We start from the raw sequence: 15,654 nt of genomic DNA, 5'->3' as shown, positions 1-15,654 counted from the left end.
TCATTGTTTCTGTAGCAGTTATCATTAGGAAACAGTTAAATTCTTGGGGAAAGGTTTTTCCTAGTTCGAGGTCATGAAAATGAATGTTCACCAGGATTTTCATCGATAACGATGTATATATATAAAGCAGAAAATATCCTAAAAGGTGAAGCAACAGTCGCTTTCTGGGAGCCGACTACAGCACAGAAAAATGTGGTGAAAACAGCAATGGAGAGCCATCTTGACCTCATTGAATAGAATCTGCAAGTTTCTTCAAGCAGGCCACAGACGAGGGCAAGTGTTCTAAGCCAACGGCTCAATAATTTACTGACAACTGCATAATGCGTATAGTGACATCTTGTTGTGGTGCCACTCTCTCTTCAGGCAAAACCCATGCTATTTATTGGCAGCCGAGTCAGCGAAAGTGAGCGTTGGTCCTTCAACTTATTTATTGAAATTCAAAGCTTCAATTCCCATGTTTAAAAAATGATGTTTAAAAAAAAAATTAAAATTCTAACCGGGTCAATTCCCATGTTTTTTTTAACCATGCGTGTCCAAATAGTTAATTCATATATAATATATTAATATTTGTTTTTTATTAAAAAAAAAAGAAATCTTTGTGTTAATTTCCACTATAAGCTTCCAAAATGTCTTTCTCACGAACACAAATGGATTTTTTAATATGTGATTACAATAATTGAACACCTATATATTAATTAACGAGATGGGACTAATTGCAACTCCAAATTTCATACAGAAAAACTATTACATTTTATAACTATAATGAAGAGATATACCTAAATTTGAAGCATTAATTGAGAAAACGAAGATTTAGGTGACAATCCAATGATTTCAAGAAAAAGAACAGTGATTTTTACACAGTAAATGATTTCATTATTCATGAAGTCCTTTTCTTTTTCCTTCTCGTCCAAATATATATATATATATATATATATATAAGATTGTTTTAATGCAAACCTCATCCAAAAGAGGATTATGATATAGGAAATTGGATGCGCACATGATTTCACAGCAATGATTATGCATGACACCAGCGACATCTATTTCTTTAAGCAGCTAAACTTTACACCTCATGTGGGAGGAAAAACTTGTCTCGAACGTGATCCCTTTTGAAGGTATTTTCATGGGGGAGCTCTTGGGTTTGGGCATTTCATGCTCTAGTTGTGGAAGAATGTAATGATTTGAGGGACGAAAATAAGATGAATTTGGAATGACTGGTGTTCTTACGGTAGCCTTTTTATTCTATTGTATAATTAAGAACACAACATGCTTGTTCAAAATGAATTTATTCGTCGCACTAAGCATAGAGCAAGGATGAAAGGGAAAGGTGTCAAGAAAAAGGTCATGTGTGTAACTAAAGAATTAGGAGGTTGAAGAAGGAGGAGGAGGAGAAACTCTGGATGTGACTGTTGTCTCCCATTATTCCAAGGAGGTCTAAATCAATTTCGAAACCCCATCTTGTAATGGAGGGGCCCTAATTGCACTATCTCTTATACATGCAATCCAAAAGCATGGTCTAAAAAGTATCCCCAAATTATCATCTTAATTTGAGGTCAATAACTAATGTTTCTCTAATCCCTCTTAATCACCTCATCTAGTAACCCATCCACTCTTAATCACCTCATCTAGTAACCCATCCATTTAATCAAGGAAGTATTGGAAGCACGGTTTCTTAAAACCATGTTTCTTAAGAATTTTAATTTTTTTTAATTTTTTTATATTTTTATAACGTTTTGATATGCTGATTTTAAAAATAATTTTTTAAAAATAAAAAATTATTATTTTAATATATTTCCAAATAAAAAACACTTTAATCCTCTATTATACTCTCAAACACTCTCTAGATCAGATGTTCAAACACCCAGATGGAAATAAACGTTTTTTTCCAACTTTACCCGTAAATTACTAGAATTTATTTTGTCTCTGTTTCTTATTTCTTTTCTTCTTGGATTCTCTCTTTTTTTTTTTTTTTGTAAAGGCCTCGAGTTTTGAAGTTTTTCATGTCATAATTAATTTTAAAAAATTGAAAAAAAAACCTCATCATTAAAAATATATAAAATTAGCTATGAAGTTCAAGTCCGAGTCCTCTTAGGGTTACTAAAAGCTTACATAATCGTTAATTTCAGAACTTATATAATTAATCAATATACATGCAAGTTAGCCCGAATATCCATGTTAATTAAAAAAAAAACACTAAGAATGATCCCTTCCCTTCTTTTCATTTGTAATTTGTGTTGCACTTCTAGCATAAATGTCTGGGAACATGGTTAAAGAAAAGCTAATTAACTAGGGCATCATTTTTTTTCATTGATAACCTTACTACAAACATTAATTTTACAACTTCTCGAGGCAAAAGAAGACATTTCGCCAGAAAGATTCACCATGGCTGCTTTTCTCTGTCCTTTAAAATTTTGACTTTCAGTTTTTCCATGCACTAGCTAGTAGCCCAGATGGGGTCTGCATGGATTCCAATATCCGAGGTATTTTTCTTTCCTCTTCATAGCCCCATTAAGATGTAGTACACAAGAGTTATGGGCAATGCAATTAGCATCCCAAATATGACACTGCGATTTCAAAACCCAAAAGCAAGTGATGAGAATAAGAGAAAACAATGGAAAAAGATGGCGAATGAAAAAGAGAAAAAAATATAAATAATGGTGCATAAGCTATGATGCTTTGTTTGAAAAATATACTCACGCTGTACTGAGAATATCAGGATGCACGTTGTACTCCTTGGCAAAGACAAAGGGGACAATTCCTTGTGGTAGAGCTGCCTGTGTTTTTCGTTTGGGAAGGGAAGCACAAAAAGGCAAAGGGACATGTTAGTAAAGGTACAGATACTTGCTGTTCATCAGTAACCCCAAACAAATCCTTAAGGTTTGATTCATTATTGGGCTCGCTGTAATTACTCTTGTTCTTTTTGCTGTCATTCCTTTTTCCAGATCACTTTTAGCTACCTCCAGAATGCTTCAATCTTTTTCCTCAAAATATTAGATACAATACCCGACGAGTACAAACACCCATTTTTTACAAAGTTTTGGAGATGAAAAATATCTGAAAATAGTAAACAATATTTGTTGTTTTATTCATCTGGCAAGATAACAGATTCAATGTTTTCTGCACTAAGAGTCTAATTCCAACATGGGGATAATTTCAACCGAATAAAAAATCTTATCTGGAGATAGCAAACATTGTTTAGGAAGTAATTAAGTTTTTTGGAGCTTCTGTAGTTAAGTAGGATTGGTTGTGTCAGGAGGAGGCAAGAGAACGAGAAACAGCACAGCAGAAAAGAAAACACAGGAGATAGTGTGTTAAAGTGACCTGAACGATGGCAATGTGTAAGAGCGTGCCTCTTAGACCAACAGCAATAGAAGCAGCTGCCATGACAGCTGGACCTGTAAGGAATCTCACAGCCATAGCAAAAGCTGCGACGGAATTCCCACATGCTATGATCCTTGGTTGCAAAGCCATAAACAGACCTGTCAACACATCAAAAGGCAGCAGGCAATAAGAGCATGCTCGTCCACCATTTTTTTGATGTGATACAACTTTCATCATCACTACCACTACTATTCATCAGCACAAACTAGGCAAAAAGCGAGGGATTTGTAATAGAGTGAGAGAGAAAAAAGAAAACCCCAACAACATGATCACCCTCGGACTGTTTGGCACACTTTACTTTGCTAGTCTGCTTGCTTTCTTGGGACATTAATAATGAAAAAGTAGAAAGAGAGAATCAAAAAAGATTTTTAGAGAACAAAATGGTAAGAATAAAGGATTGTAAGCTGTAACGAAAGTAAAAAAAGGAGACGACAAGAGTCTGATACTGACCGAGACTGAACATTGCCATGCCGAGCCCTGCATCTGACAGAATGGAAATGGACTTAGCTATAATCGCAGGCATCTGTACATCCCACCTGTAAGAAACCAGAGATCCAAAGACAATCAATATCCCATTAATCAAAAATAAAAACAAAAAAAATACCCAGATACATTAACTACTGTGCTGTCCAGATACACAGATCTTAATGGATTTAGTGGTGTACCGTACCTGAAAGAAACCAAGGACCAGGTGAGACCAATTAAGCTGGAGTAAGTGTTGGGGTTTCTGATAAGTTTCCTCCAGACCATGATGAGTATAAGCCTTGTCATGACACTTGTTGGGGGCATTGGTTTTGGTTTGCCTGCAGCACCAACTTTCTCACCTTCAGGGTTATTCATTTCTCTGTCCATTCCTCTATTTCCAAAGCTAAAACCATCTCTCTCTAAATTATAGTCTTCCTGATTCTCTGTATGCCCCTCAACTGAAACTCCAAAGCCGACAAAAACAGCAATCAAGAAACGAAATAATAGTAAGTGTAAAGCAGATGAATAAAAGTAGAAAAACAAAGAGAACAATCTAAAATCTGGATTTATTGATAATATTTGCAAACTAATTAAGCAAACTGGAAAAATTAAGCACCTTTTCCAGGAGATACAGCGAGCCTAACATCTTTCTGGTCATGGGCACCATAATCATGACCACCGAAAACATCTGAAACAGGAGAAGCACTTGAACTCCAAACAAACATATGAAGGTCCCTACCATCTTCAGCTTTCTGTTGAGCTTGCCCATTAGGTTTCTTTGCAGCAGCATTATTGGCATTTGCTGCAACACCTTTAGATGCAGTTGTTGGCGAAAACATGCCAGGGTTTGGTGCTGGATAATGAGTTGCACCACCTGGCGCGTGGTAATGGAACCTTGGTTTGTTACTTCCACCATTCTCTTCTTCAAAATTGGATGGCCTCGGTGTTGGGCCCCGAGATGCTGATAGTCCATAAACATCTGAAGCACCAAAATTTGAGTTTCTACCAGCCGCCATCATTGAGTAGAAATCCGTGTGATTGAAACTAGACCCTCTCGGAGTTGGATTTCTTGATGATTGTAAGGAGTAAATCTCAGCATTGGTAAGGTTTGATGGCCTTGGTGTTGTTGATGATAGACCTTGAGACCTTCTAGAGAAAATATCCGATCTTGAAGCATTGGATTTCCTAACAGTGACATGTAACTTTCCATCTTCTTTGATCTCTGCTTCAGTTTCTAGAGGCTGTCTACCATCAAGTGACATGATATCAGAGTCTACATGGATTGACACAATGGAACCAGCAGTGTCTGGAAATTGCTCAGAGATGAGCAGTTTAGCACCCCTATATTCAAACAGAAACAGCATCAAAGTGTACCAAATGATGCATTGAAGGACCACAACTTGCACCATTAAACTACCAGAATAATCACCATACATTCCTTTGAGCAAAGGAATGCCCATAACAAGAGTGTTGGGCAGTGTTGAAAGTGAAAACAATGTAATGGTCCATTCCAAGCAACCCCTTTTACTAAACATAGTCCAAAATGCTAATACTACTAAAACTATGATCTTTTGTAGAGTATCAGCAGCTATGAAGCGAAAGTTCATTTTGTAAGGATCATTAGTAGATATGAAGTGGAAAGAGAGGAGAGGGACAGCAAAAAGCGCCACAAAACGGTTGATGCCCGAGCACTGATCAGGAGTGAAAATCTTCCACCATTTCACCGAGCCATAGGCCAAAATCATGGCCACGTAAAGTGGCACCATTGCAGTCATCACATGGTAGAAATCTAGTAAACTAATCATCTTTGGTTACTATTTGAAAACCCAAAACTTTGGCAGATTAAGTCTTTTGAATGAGAAGAATAGATTGATGTTGTTCAAGATCAAACAAAGTGTGAGCTAGCTAAAAGAGGAAAAAGAAGAAGATGAAGACGAAACTGGTTCTTGAACTGCTGGTGATGGTGATGGTGATGGTTGTGGTGATGATGAGAATGGCAAAGCATGTGGCTCTGGGGTTATGGAGTAGTGGGTGGTAATAAACAGAATTGAGGAATTCTTTTTGAACTATACAATATACAGCTTTGCTTTGAGAGTTGCGAGAGCAAGCTTGCACTTGCAGTCCCCAAAGCACAGGGTCTGCTTTTTTATTTTCTTTGTTTTTTTCCCTTTTGTTTTGAGTTTTGTTTGGATTTGAGAATGAGAGAGATGATGGCCTCGGGCAGTATTTTTATTATAATATAAATAATTATTTGATATATCTTGTTAAATTGGTATCTGGCTCGATCTTCAATGGCCTAAATTGCAGTACAAAAGTGTGTAGTAGAAAAGAAAAAGCATTTTGGTTGGGAGAGGGAGGTGGGTGTGTCTCCAAGTACTCGCTTGGAGAGTCCCCTTTTAAGCATTTGGTAAAAGACCCTCTACCTTTTTCTTTTCTTTTTTCCTCCTTTTCTTCTTGGATTCTCTTTTTTGAGCTCATGGGTTGTAGTAATTGTGTTATTGCTCTGTGTATATGTTTTGTTCTTTTCATTTCATTCTTTATATAAAAAAACCTATGTTTGTACCACTAATAAGATATTGCTGTAGAAATGAGGAACACAATATTCCTTCTCTTCCTAATTAGTGGTAAAACTAGTTTGCTATCCTTGCCGCGCTACAGATCGGACATCGTTGTTAAATCAATTCTATCGAGTTAATCTTTAAATCTCTCGATTTGATTTTTGTCTGGTTTGAGTTTTAAATTAAACCATATGAGAGTTGTCCTAACATGATCCGATCAATTCAATGAGTCTAAATACAATTTAAATGGGCAATAAAAATATGGTTTGACTTTAAAAAAAAAATTCAAAATGATATCTTTTTTTTATTTGAATATTGACAAGACAACATATTAGATTGACTCGAGTTTCGCGGTATAACCTGTCAAACCCGTGACCCAAATCATGGACTCCACTAGGTTTAATAATTTTGTTTCTTTAAACTATTTTTACTTAATTATATGATAACAAAAATAAACGCTCACAAAATCAAGCATCAACCAAATACTAAGACGTTTGTTTGAGACTACAATAACCTTATAAAATTCAAAATAAAACAAATTATAAAAGTCAATTCAAAATCAATAAATTGTTAAATTTAAAATTAAAATAAAATAAAAAAAGAACCTACTTGTACTGTTCATATGAATAGTGTAAGTGTTTATCCCTCAATTCTTTTAGTTTTGTTAGCAATATAAATAGTAATAGTAATTATTATTATTTTATGAAGGGAATAAAAATGTATCGGTAAAATAGTGTGGCCCTAGACTTATTATATTATGGAATGAAACAATATAATGATGATTTTGACCCTTACAAAAAAAAAAAAAAACACTCAAAAAGCTTGTTATTAGAGGTAATATAGTCTTTTTTCCTAGATCCATTGGATATTACTAGATTGATCAGAGTTAAATTAGACTGTTAACTTTTTTAGCATAGTAAATGACTTAATTACTCTTCAAAGCAAAAAAAAAATTATTAGCTTTCATCCAAGTGCTTTTTAACCTTTAGTTTTTTTTCACAATAAAGTTATTGAATTACCCTTGTAGGCAAAAGTTATTAAACTAGCTTTCAGGGTTTTTTTTTTTGCATTTTTATTCTGATTTTTTAGTTATAATCATGTTGGCTTAGGGAAATACGGTACGTTGATAAGTATAAAATATTATTAAAAAGAGGTTGGCACATGGAGCCACTCCGTGCTTTTCTGGAGGCGTGGAGGAACCTTGGCTTCTGCTACGGTCTTGGAAGCGTTGTAACACCTTTTCCTACATAGGGCGACATGTGTGGTGTTTTGGGTGACATTGTGTTGTTAGCGAACTCTCTTTTTTTCATTATTTCTTTTTTTTCCCTCGAAATTCACACTAGCCATTGAAAATTTCCCTCTTATTTACTGATATTTCAAAATTTGCCATCATTTGTTTGATTTCTAATTGTTTTTATTTTTCTTTTTATCAAATTTCAATTTGTTTTCAATTTCATCATTAGAGATCCATAATTGTGTTTTGTTATTTTTTTCAAATATGATCTTCATTCTTTTGATTTTATTTTTTGAATTGCATTATTTTTTCAATTTGATTTTTCTTTTCAATTTTCTCATTCAATTCAAAATTTTAGGTTGTCCTCTCATTTACTTTTTATTTCAAATTAGATCATTATTCTTTTTATTGCTATTTTTGTTTTGAATCCTTTGGTAAAATTGATTTTTTTTTAATTTCATCATTCGAATTTTGATTTGTCGAGAGTTAGGCTTCGTGATTTTTTCAAGTGGGTTCTTTTGGTTTAGTGACTCGAGTCACGAGTTTGAAAAGTTAACAAAAGTTGACATTGTTTTTTTTTAATTTCATCATTTGACAATGTTTATTTTGAAAAATGGGCTTTGTGATTTTTCTCGATTTTCTTTCAATCAGGTTATCATAATCTCATGACTTAGGCATCAGGTTTAGCCCTTTTATTTAGATACTCTTTTTTAGGTTGTTTTTTTTATGTTTTTTTTGTTTCATCCTTTAAAATTAGATTCCTTTAAAAATTAAGCTTTGCTTTTTTCTTGTTTCTTTCTTCTATTAGATTATCTTGTTTGCATGATCACCTCACAAGTTTTATCCATCATACTCGAGATTACAAGTATTTTGTTTTTTTTTTGGGTTTCTTTTAGTTAATTGATTTTTTTAATTTTATCTTTCTACATTTAGATTGTTAGGGATTGACCATTCTTATTTTTTTCAATTTGCTTTATATTTTTTTCTGGTTATCATTATCCTATGCCTTTTAAAATTTTAAAAATGAAATTATGATATATTTAAAGTAGCTTTTATGAAAAAATAAAATAAAAACTCGTCTAATCTTCATTTCCCATGCTTTCCTTATGGTGGAAAACTGGTTAAAAATATCTAGAGACATAAATAAATAAATAATAAATAATTATTTTTATTTTTATAACTAAACATGTTTTTGTTATAGATTTTTTATTCCAAGACAGTATCTAAACACCAACACAATGTAAGTGAGTGATATAGCTCAAGTACGTATCTCGTATATTAAAATAGGCAATGCCGAAGCTAAAATAGATTTAACTAGCTACCTGACCTTGGCTACTTTGCGGGTAGTAGTTAAAGTCTTTTTTTTATTATTAAAAAAAAAACATGTAAGTATCATTAACGTATATTTAAAATATATATATATATATATTAATTATGAATTTAAAATCTAATGTTTATATTAAAAATGTTAAAAAAAGGTGCTAAATGTTTTTACATTGCAAGTTTGAATTATTTGTTTATAGGAATATTTGCTTCTTAAACAATATTCTATAATTATTCTAAAAGCAAGTTTGAATTAAAAAACTATACTATTAATTTTGATGTGATTTTATTAAAAGCCATAAAACATTATACAACACTTGTGTGTTATTGTCGGGAAAATCTTTGTTAATATTGTTATACCAGACTGAGTAGCTAAATTTTAAAAAATTTAACCCTATTCTTTATCTAACTATATTTTTAATCAAATTATGTGGAGGTTAATCTAAAGTTATTGAACAATCCGTAAAAATCTGGTTTGACTTAAAAAAATAAGATAAATTTTTTAATTTTTTTTGAAATAAAGACATCTTGAATCGATTTAAGTTAACTCATCAAATTTATGACTTGACTCGTGAACCTAACTGAGTTTAATAATTTTATTTTAAAAAAAAAAATCTATTTAACAATATGATTTAAAAAAAGTGCTATAGGAAAACTATCAAATGATTTTAAAAAAATTGTAAAAAAATAACTCTTTTTAATATTATTAAAAGATTGCTAAAACTTTATTTGAAAACAAAGTTAAAACTGAATAGAATTTAATACAACAATATCTAAAATTTATTCTTAATTGATTTAAAAATTTATAAAATAATATACAAGATATATTTTAACTTAATGGATTTTAAAGAAATTAAATTGAATATAAGGAAAAATAAAAAATAAAAACAAAGCTAGGTGCACGGTCCTAAGTAGCTCTGCACACCTTGCCCTTTAAAAATAAAATCATGCCCGCTTGGTTGTGCCCTTTTAAAAAAAAAAACATGTCAGCTGTTTAAATATTTTTTTTTAAAGAAAAGCAGATAATTCATTATTTATTATCTAAACACACTTTTATAACCTCAATACATGAATTACTCAAATAAATAAAAATATCAAAATCTATTAAAAAATAAAAAATTAAACTAAAAACAAATTTTTTTCAAATCAACCTTTCTCGACAACAAGAAATATTAAAAACACCTTAATAGCACTCCCCTCGTCAAGTTAAATGCTTTAACACTAAAATTGATTTTTTTTATTAACAAAATCTTGCCAACAAATATTTTATCTTTTCTTCATTATTTTTCGGTGATTTTTTCTCTCCTCTTGCAAACTTGATGTATGATATATAAAGAAAATGAAGTTTTATATTAAAATATATAATTTTTAAATTAAACAAACAAAAACAATTATAAAAAATCTCAAGGCATTTTTTTAAGGAAAGGTATTGACAGCACAATATTTTTTTAAAAAAAGTTGTATATTTCTTTTATTGTTAAATTTGATTTTCAAAATTTTAATTTTTTTAATCAACAAAACCCAATCTAATGCTGAAAACCTTTTTTGACACCTCAATAACTCTATAGTAAGCTAGTTAAAATAAATTATGAATAAAAAAATATTTAATTCAATTTAAAATGATGAAATTTAAAAAAAAATCTATTGATGACTGAAATAAAATAAGATAAAAAACCAAACAAAAAAAAATTGCTTGCACTTTTCCAGTGAAATAGCACACTGAGATTTAGCTTTTATTTATTCATTTTAATTTAATGTTTGATTCAATTCGGATAATTCATTGGTCATCAATTAGCTAAAAGTTTTAGATCAATTATGAAATTTAAAACGCCATAAAAACTTCAGAATATAAATTTACACTCAATTAAAATAATAATATAATACCTGTCCATTAACTTAAAACTTTTGGATTAGCGACTTTTCAAGCATCACAGAATTTGTTAAAGAAAATAAATTCATACTCAATTAGGGAAGCGTTTGAGGGTATTATTTATAAGAAGACATGTATCCACTTGTTTTAAACTTCACCGGAAGGAATTCACCATTCACATTAATTTGGACCATTTGTAAGGAAGTGATCAATTGGTTTAAAATAAGGATAAACTCGAATTAGTTCTTCATTTATTAAAAAAATTTAAATCAATCGTATAGTAGGTGGTTCAATGGCAAGAACTTGATATTAAAGGGTTTGCTCCCTCTGTGGTTGTCAATATGATAGTCATTAGAGGCTTACATGTTCGTTAATTTCAGGACCCGTGGGATTAGTCGAGGTACGCGCAAGTTAACCTGGACACCCATGTTAATAAAAAAACAAAAATTTAAATCATCCCCTAAAAAATCAATTATGTCAATTAGAACACTAAAGATTTACAGAATCTTATATCAAAGTCCTTACATCTGACATCTTAAGATTGTTTGGTTTTTTCTTCAATATGCTCTATGGAGTTGTTGATCCTCATGTTGGGAAAGGGAATGGTGGTGTATTGACAATCTTTCTAATAACATAAAGCTTTGTTTTTCATAAAATAAGTAGTTTATGAAAGATATCATGGAAAATAAATCAGTTTTATATATTTGGTTATGATAATAAAAATCCATAGCTATATATAAAATTATAGTTGTGAATCAAGGTTAATGATTAAGGACAAGGTTTGGGTCATATATTAAAACCAGGTTAATTTCTAAATTTTTTTAAATAAAAAATGTTAGATTATTTTAACTAAAAAACTTTTTTTAAAAAATCAATAGGTTGCGGGTAGAATTTTGACCGGGTCAAGTTTGGAATGATTAAGTCACGGGTCAACCATGATTTTTGACAGGGTTAACTAATTTTTTTTATTATTATTTTTTTTTCAATCCAAGTCGGTTTAGACCTTAAGTTAATTAGGTCCGAGTTGAACTCATGGTAGTCTGAATTTTATAACAGTGTATAAAATCACAAACTCCTTAAAATATTTTCATTTACTATTATACTCTCAATAACTGCTAACAATGTAATTTACTCCAATATATAAATCCAACCCCACCTCTAATTAAGATCAGAGACCAACATGAATAAGATTCTTAAAACAATATTAATTTCAACAAAATAGACCAGTCCTTTTTTTTCCCCCATTTTGTCCTATTTATATACCATATATAACCATAAATAAGCTTCTAATAAAATCACTCCTAACTTAGATGATACTTAACTTTTACCATCAAAACAATAAAAATACTTAAAATAAGAAAATAAAAATGAATAATATTAAAAACCGAAAATACTAAAATTGCATCAAATTAATAAATTTTATTTCTATTTATTTTTATAGAGATTTCTTGTTTTATTGAAATTGTAAATAAAAAAACTTCATTTAATTATAAATTATAAGAATTAGTAATTTTTGAAAAATACAATATTTTAATTTTCAATAAATAATACTTAAAAATTTATTAATATAAAAATAATTCAAACAATCCATTAAGTAGTATAAAAATAGTATAAAATATAATAATTGAATGAAATACTTGAAAATTAACTATGTGTCGAAAAAACTAGTTTTAATTAATAGTTTTTCTGGAGTTTCGTTTGTGTTAAAAAAATAAATGTTGATAAAAGATAAAAACAAAGGTTTGTTGGTGATGGTGGTGGAATCCAGGTTTTCATGACAATAGTGGATTTGTAAGATATTTTTTTCAAGTTGGAAAGCATAAAATATATTTTCTAACTTTTAATTCAACAGATACAAAATTATTCTAGAGATTTGTGTAATAGCTTGAGGTTTAATCTGAGCCCCAAATGAAGACTGAGAGCACGTTTATTATTATTATTATTATTATTATTATTATTATTATTTAAAATATATTAAAATAATATTTTTTATTTAATAATATTTATTTTTCATAACAAAAAATAATATAAAATCATCAAAAATAATAATTAAAAATAAAAAATTAATTTTAAAAAAAAAATTTAAAACACAAAAATAATTAGTCTCTGAAAAAAGTCAACAAACATTTAAAAGATAAATGGAAAAGAAGGAAAAAAAAGGAGCAATTTGCATGAGTGGAGGACCCGGTAAACTCACTCGGTTAATCTTATTTGAGCTCATGAAAAATGTAGTTTAACTTATTAAGTTTTGGATTTGCTCTTTAGAAATTATTAGTTCGAGTTCCATAAATTTCAAGGTCATTGAAAACTTACATGATTATTAATTTTAAAATTTATGGAATTAATCGAGATACGTACAAGCAGTCTCGGACACCTATGATAATTTAAAAAACAAAAAGTAAAATCAGCTACAGTAAAAGAAAGGTGAGTTAGCTTGGGAAGTTGTAAGGAAAGGTTTGGCCAAGATTTTGATGCCTATGGTCTAATATTAAATAGTGCAGACCAATTTTCAAATTTGTCATCAATAGGTAGGAGCCCTAAATTCGTCAATGTTTTCGACTACTTGAGAGGGATCTCTGAAGCTTTTTTCGGGTTTTTTCACCATTTTTATTCCATCATAGGCATGCCATTAATTCAAAATAGTCTAAAGAGCTCTCCTATGCTTGCTTGAGATGTATAATGATTGGAAAAGGGCTTAAATTAATTCGCAAACCTTTTAAGCCGAGTCACAAAAGAAAAAGACATCAAAAAAAATTAAAAAAACAAAGATAAATATTAAAAAAAAATGTTTTTATAATAGTTTTGGCGTGAATTTATATAATTAAAAAAAAATATGTGTTATCTGTTGCCACCGTCTCCTTAATAAAATACTATCTAATTTGTGAAAAGATAACCCTACATGATTTGTGAAATCTTTTAAGCTTCTTTGTGGGGTTATAAATATTTTTTTTACATCAAACTTAGATATTAAATCAAAATATAAGGAATAAATTTATAAATCTTCTAGATGATCGGATTTGAAAGACGGAATTAATTTGTTTTAGTGTTCGAAAATTGGTCCAAGTAAATACCTAACTTTAATGATCTTTTCTTAGAAAAGAAATGTAAGATAAAGTGTTCAAATACGTCCTCCTTGTATAATTAGAAAAGCCGGAATTTTTTTTTTCAATATCATAGTCAGCATTTGCTGACTTATGGGTGCCTATTGTAAATTATGAGACAAAACAATATTCTATTAAAATTAATAGTATCATCCTATTGTAAATTATAAGCCAAAACATTGTCCGTTTGAATAATGTTTTTTTTGTTTTTTTTTTTAATTTTGATCATCATATCCTTTTACATTAGATTATTTTGAAATTGAAATTGAACTGTGATTTTATTTCGGCTAGCTTGGTATTGAATGCCTGCAATGTGAAAAACAAAACCAACTCTTTATTAATGCTTAATTTAACAAAATTTAATGAAATTGAATTGAATTAGAACAATTGAAGTAACGGGGATCAAATTTGAGTAGTTGACAAGTATTGAGCCCTTTTTTTTCATTGCATGCATCATGGACTGAATTGAACATTAAAGGGACACATTCAATCTTTTTTTCTTTTTTTATCCCTCAATTATTTTTTCAATTTGACCCTTTAATATTGAAATTTTTTTAGGTTGAACTTGATATTTTTTTTGTTGCCTTAGATACAGGGATCCCACATTATCGAGGATAAATTATGACACATGCTTGATGCTCGGTTTTTAAAATAAAATACAATTATATCAATCTAAAATACTTAAGGTTTGAGGGATTCAATTTGAAAAAAAAAATCAAAGGACTGAAAAAGATGAGTAGAGCAACTTGGTTGATGCGTGCAAAACACATGTCATCGAGTGGGAAGTGCCCACTGTGTTTAGATAGCATGTGGGTGCCTACCTAACATCCAAACACCATCTTCCTAGATAACATTGGAAGTGTCTCGCCACCCTTTTCTTAGCGATCTAGCACGTGTCAACGGAGGAGAATCGATGGGTCTCTAGCGACTTTTTTCTTCTCCTTCCTTCGGCGGCTTTTTTTTCTTCTTCTCTCTCTTTTCTATGTCATCTTCTCGAGATACGCGCTAGCCTACAAAAAATTATAATGTTTTGTTATTTTGTTATTGTGTCAAATTTGGTTTTCATTCTTTTGATTGTTATTTTTTTATAATCATTTTTTTTTATTGATTTTGTTTTTCAATTTCGCCCTTCAATATTTAGTTTCATTTAATTTTTATATCAAATTTTGTTCTATTTTTTTATTTCTATTTTTTTTAATTATTTTTTAATTTATTTATTTTTTAAAATTTCATCCCTAGGGATTTTGTTTCATTTCATTTTATTTTTATATCAAATCTGATCCTAATTTTTTTTCTAATCCTTTTTTTATTGAATTTGTTTTCAAATTTGTTACATGTGTGTGGCATTGCTGTGATAATCTTTTTGGATCAGGATTTGGGTGTGTGTAAAGAACAAATAATTCTTGTCCTTTTATAGTTTAAAATTATTAAAGTCGTCACCTAGTATTTTAGTCATTAAAAACTCTAATTAGTCTTCAGAGTTTGGATAAGAGAATCGGCTATGTATAAGGAGAACAATATCACCCCTAGTACACTCTATCTAAGGTAAGCTGTATTGCTTATTTGTCTAATTATTTCTAAGGCTTCGTTGTGTGTTTACTATCCATTGGTATGTCTATTGGTCAAAGTAGATTTACTACAGCAAGGTGGATCATGGTTTTATAGGTCAAGTCTAGCTATTTTAAAGCCAAAATTGTTTTTTTGAATTTGTTTCTTTTAATA

At 30.2% G+C, this 15,654-nt stretch overlaps 1 protein-coding gene across 1 annotated transcript; it reads right to left on the bottom strand.

Annotated features, from left to right (window-relative positions):
- Positions 1–2,194: 2,194 nt before the first annotated feature.
- LOC7486726 (probable auxin efflux carrier component 1c) lies at positions 2,195–6,200 on the bottom strand. The gene is made up of 6 exons (XM_002317838.4): positions 4,463–6,200; positions 4,052–4,304; positions 3,832–3,917; positions 3,322–3,479; positions 2,698–2,774; positions 2,195–2,564 (listed from the first exon to the last, which is right to left on the bottom strand). The coding sequence occupies exons 1-6, from the start codon at positions 5,649–5,651 to the stop codon at positions 2,498–2,500; spliced, it is 1,830 nt and encodes a 609-aa protein (XP_002317874.1). The 5' UTR covers positions 5,652–6,200; the 3' UTR covers positions 2,195–2,497.
- Positions 6,201–15,654: the final 9,454 nt, after the last annotated feature.

This window comes from Populus trichocarpa, chromosome 12 (genome assembly GCF_000002775.5).
Source record: "Populus trichocarpa isolate Nisqually-1 chromosome 12, P.trichocarpa_v4.1, whole genome shotgun sequence".
Classification (NCBI taxonomy): Eukaryota; Viridiplantae; Streptophyta; class Magnoliopsida; order Malpighiales; family Salicaceae; genus Populus; species Populus trichocarpa.
Note: the sequence above shows the minus strand (reverse complement) of the source record. Positions and strands in the feature narration are given on the sequence as shown.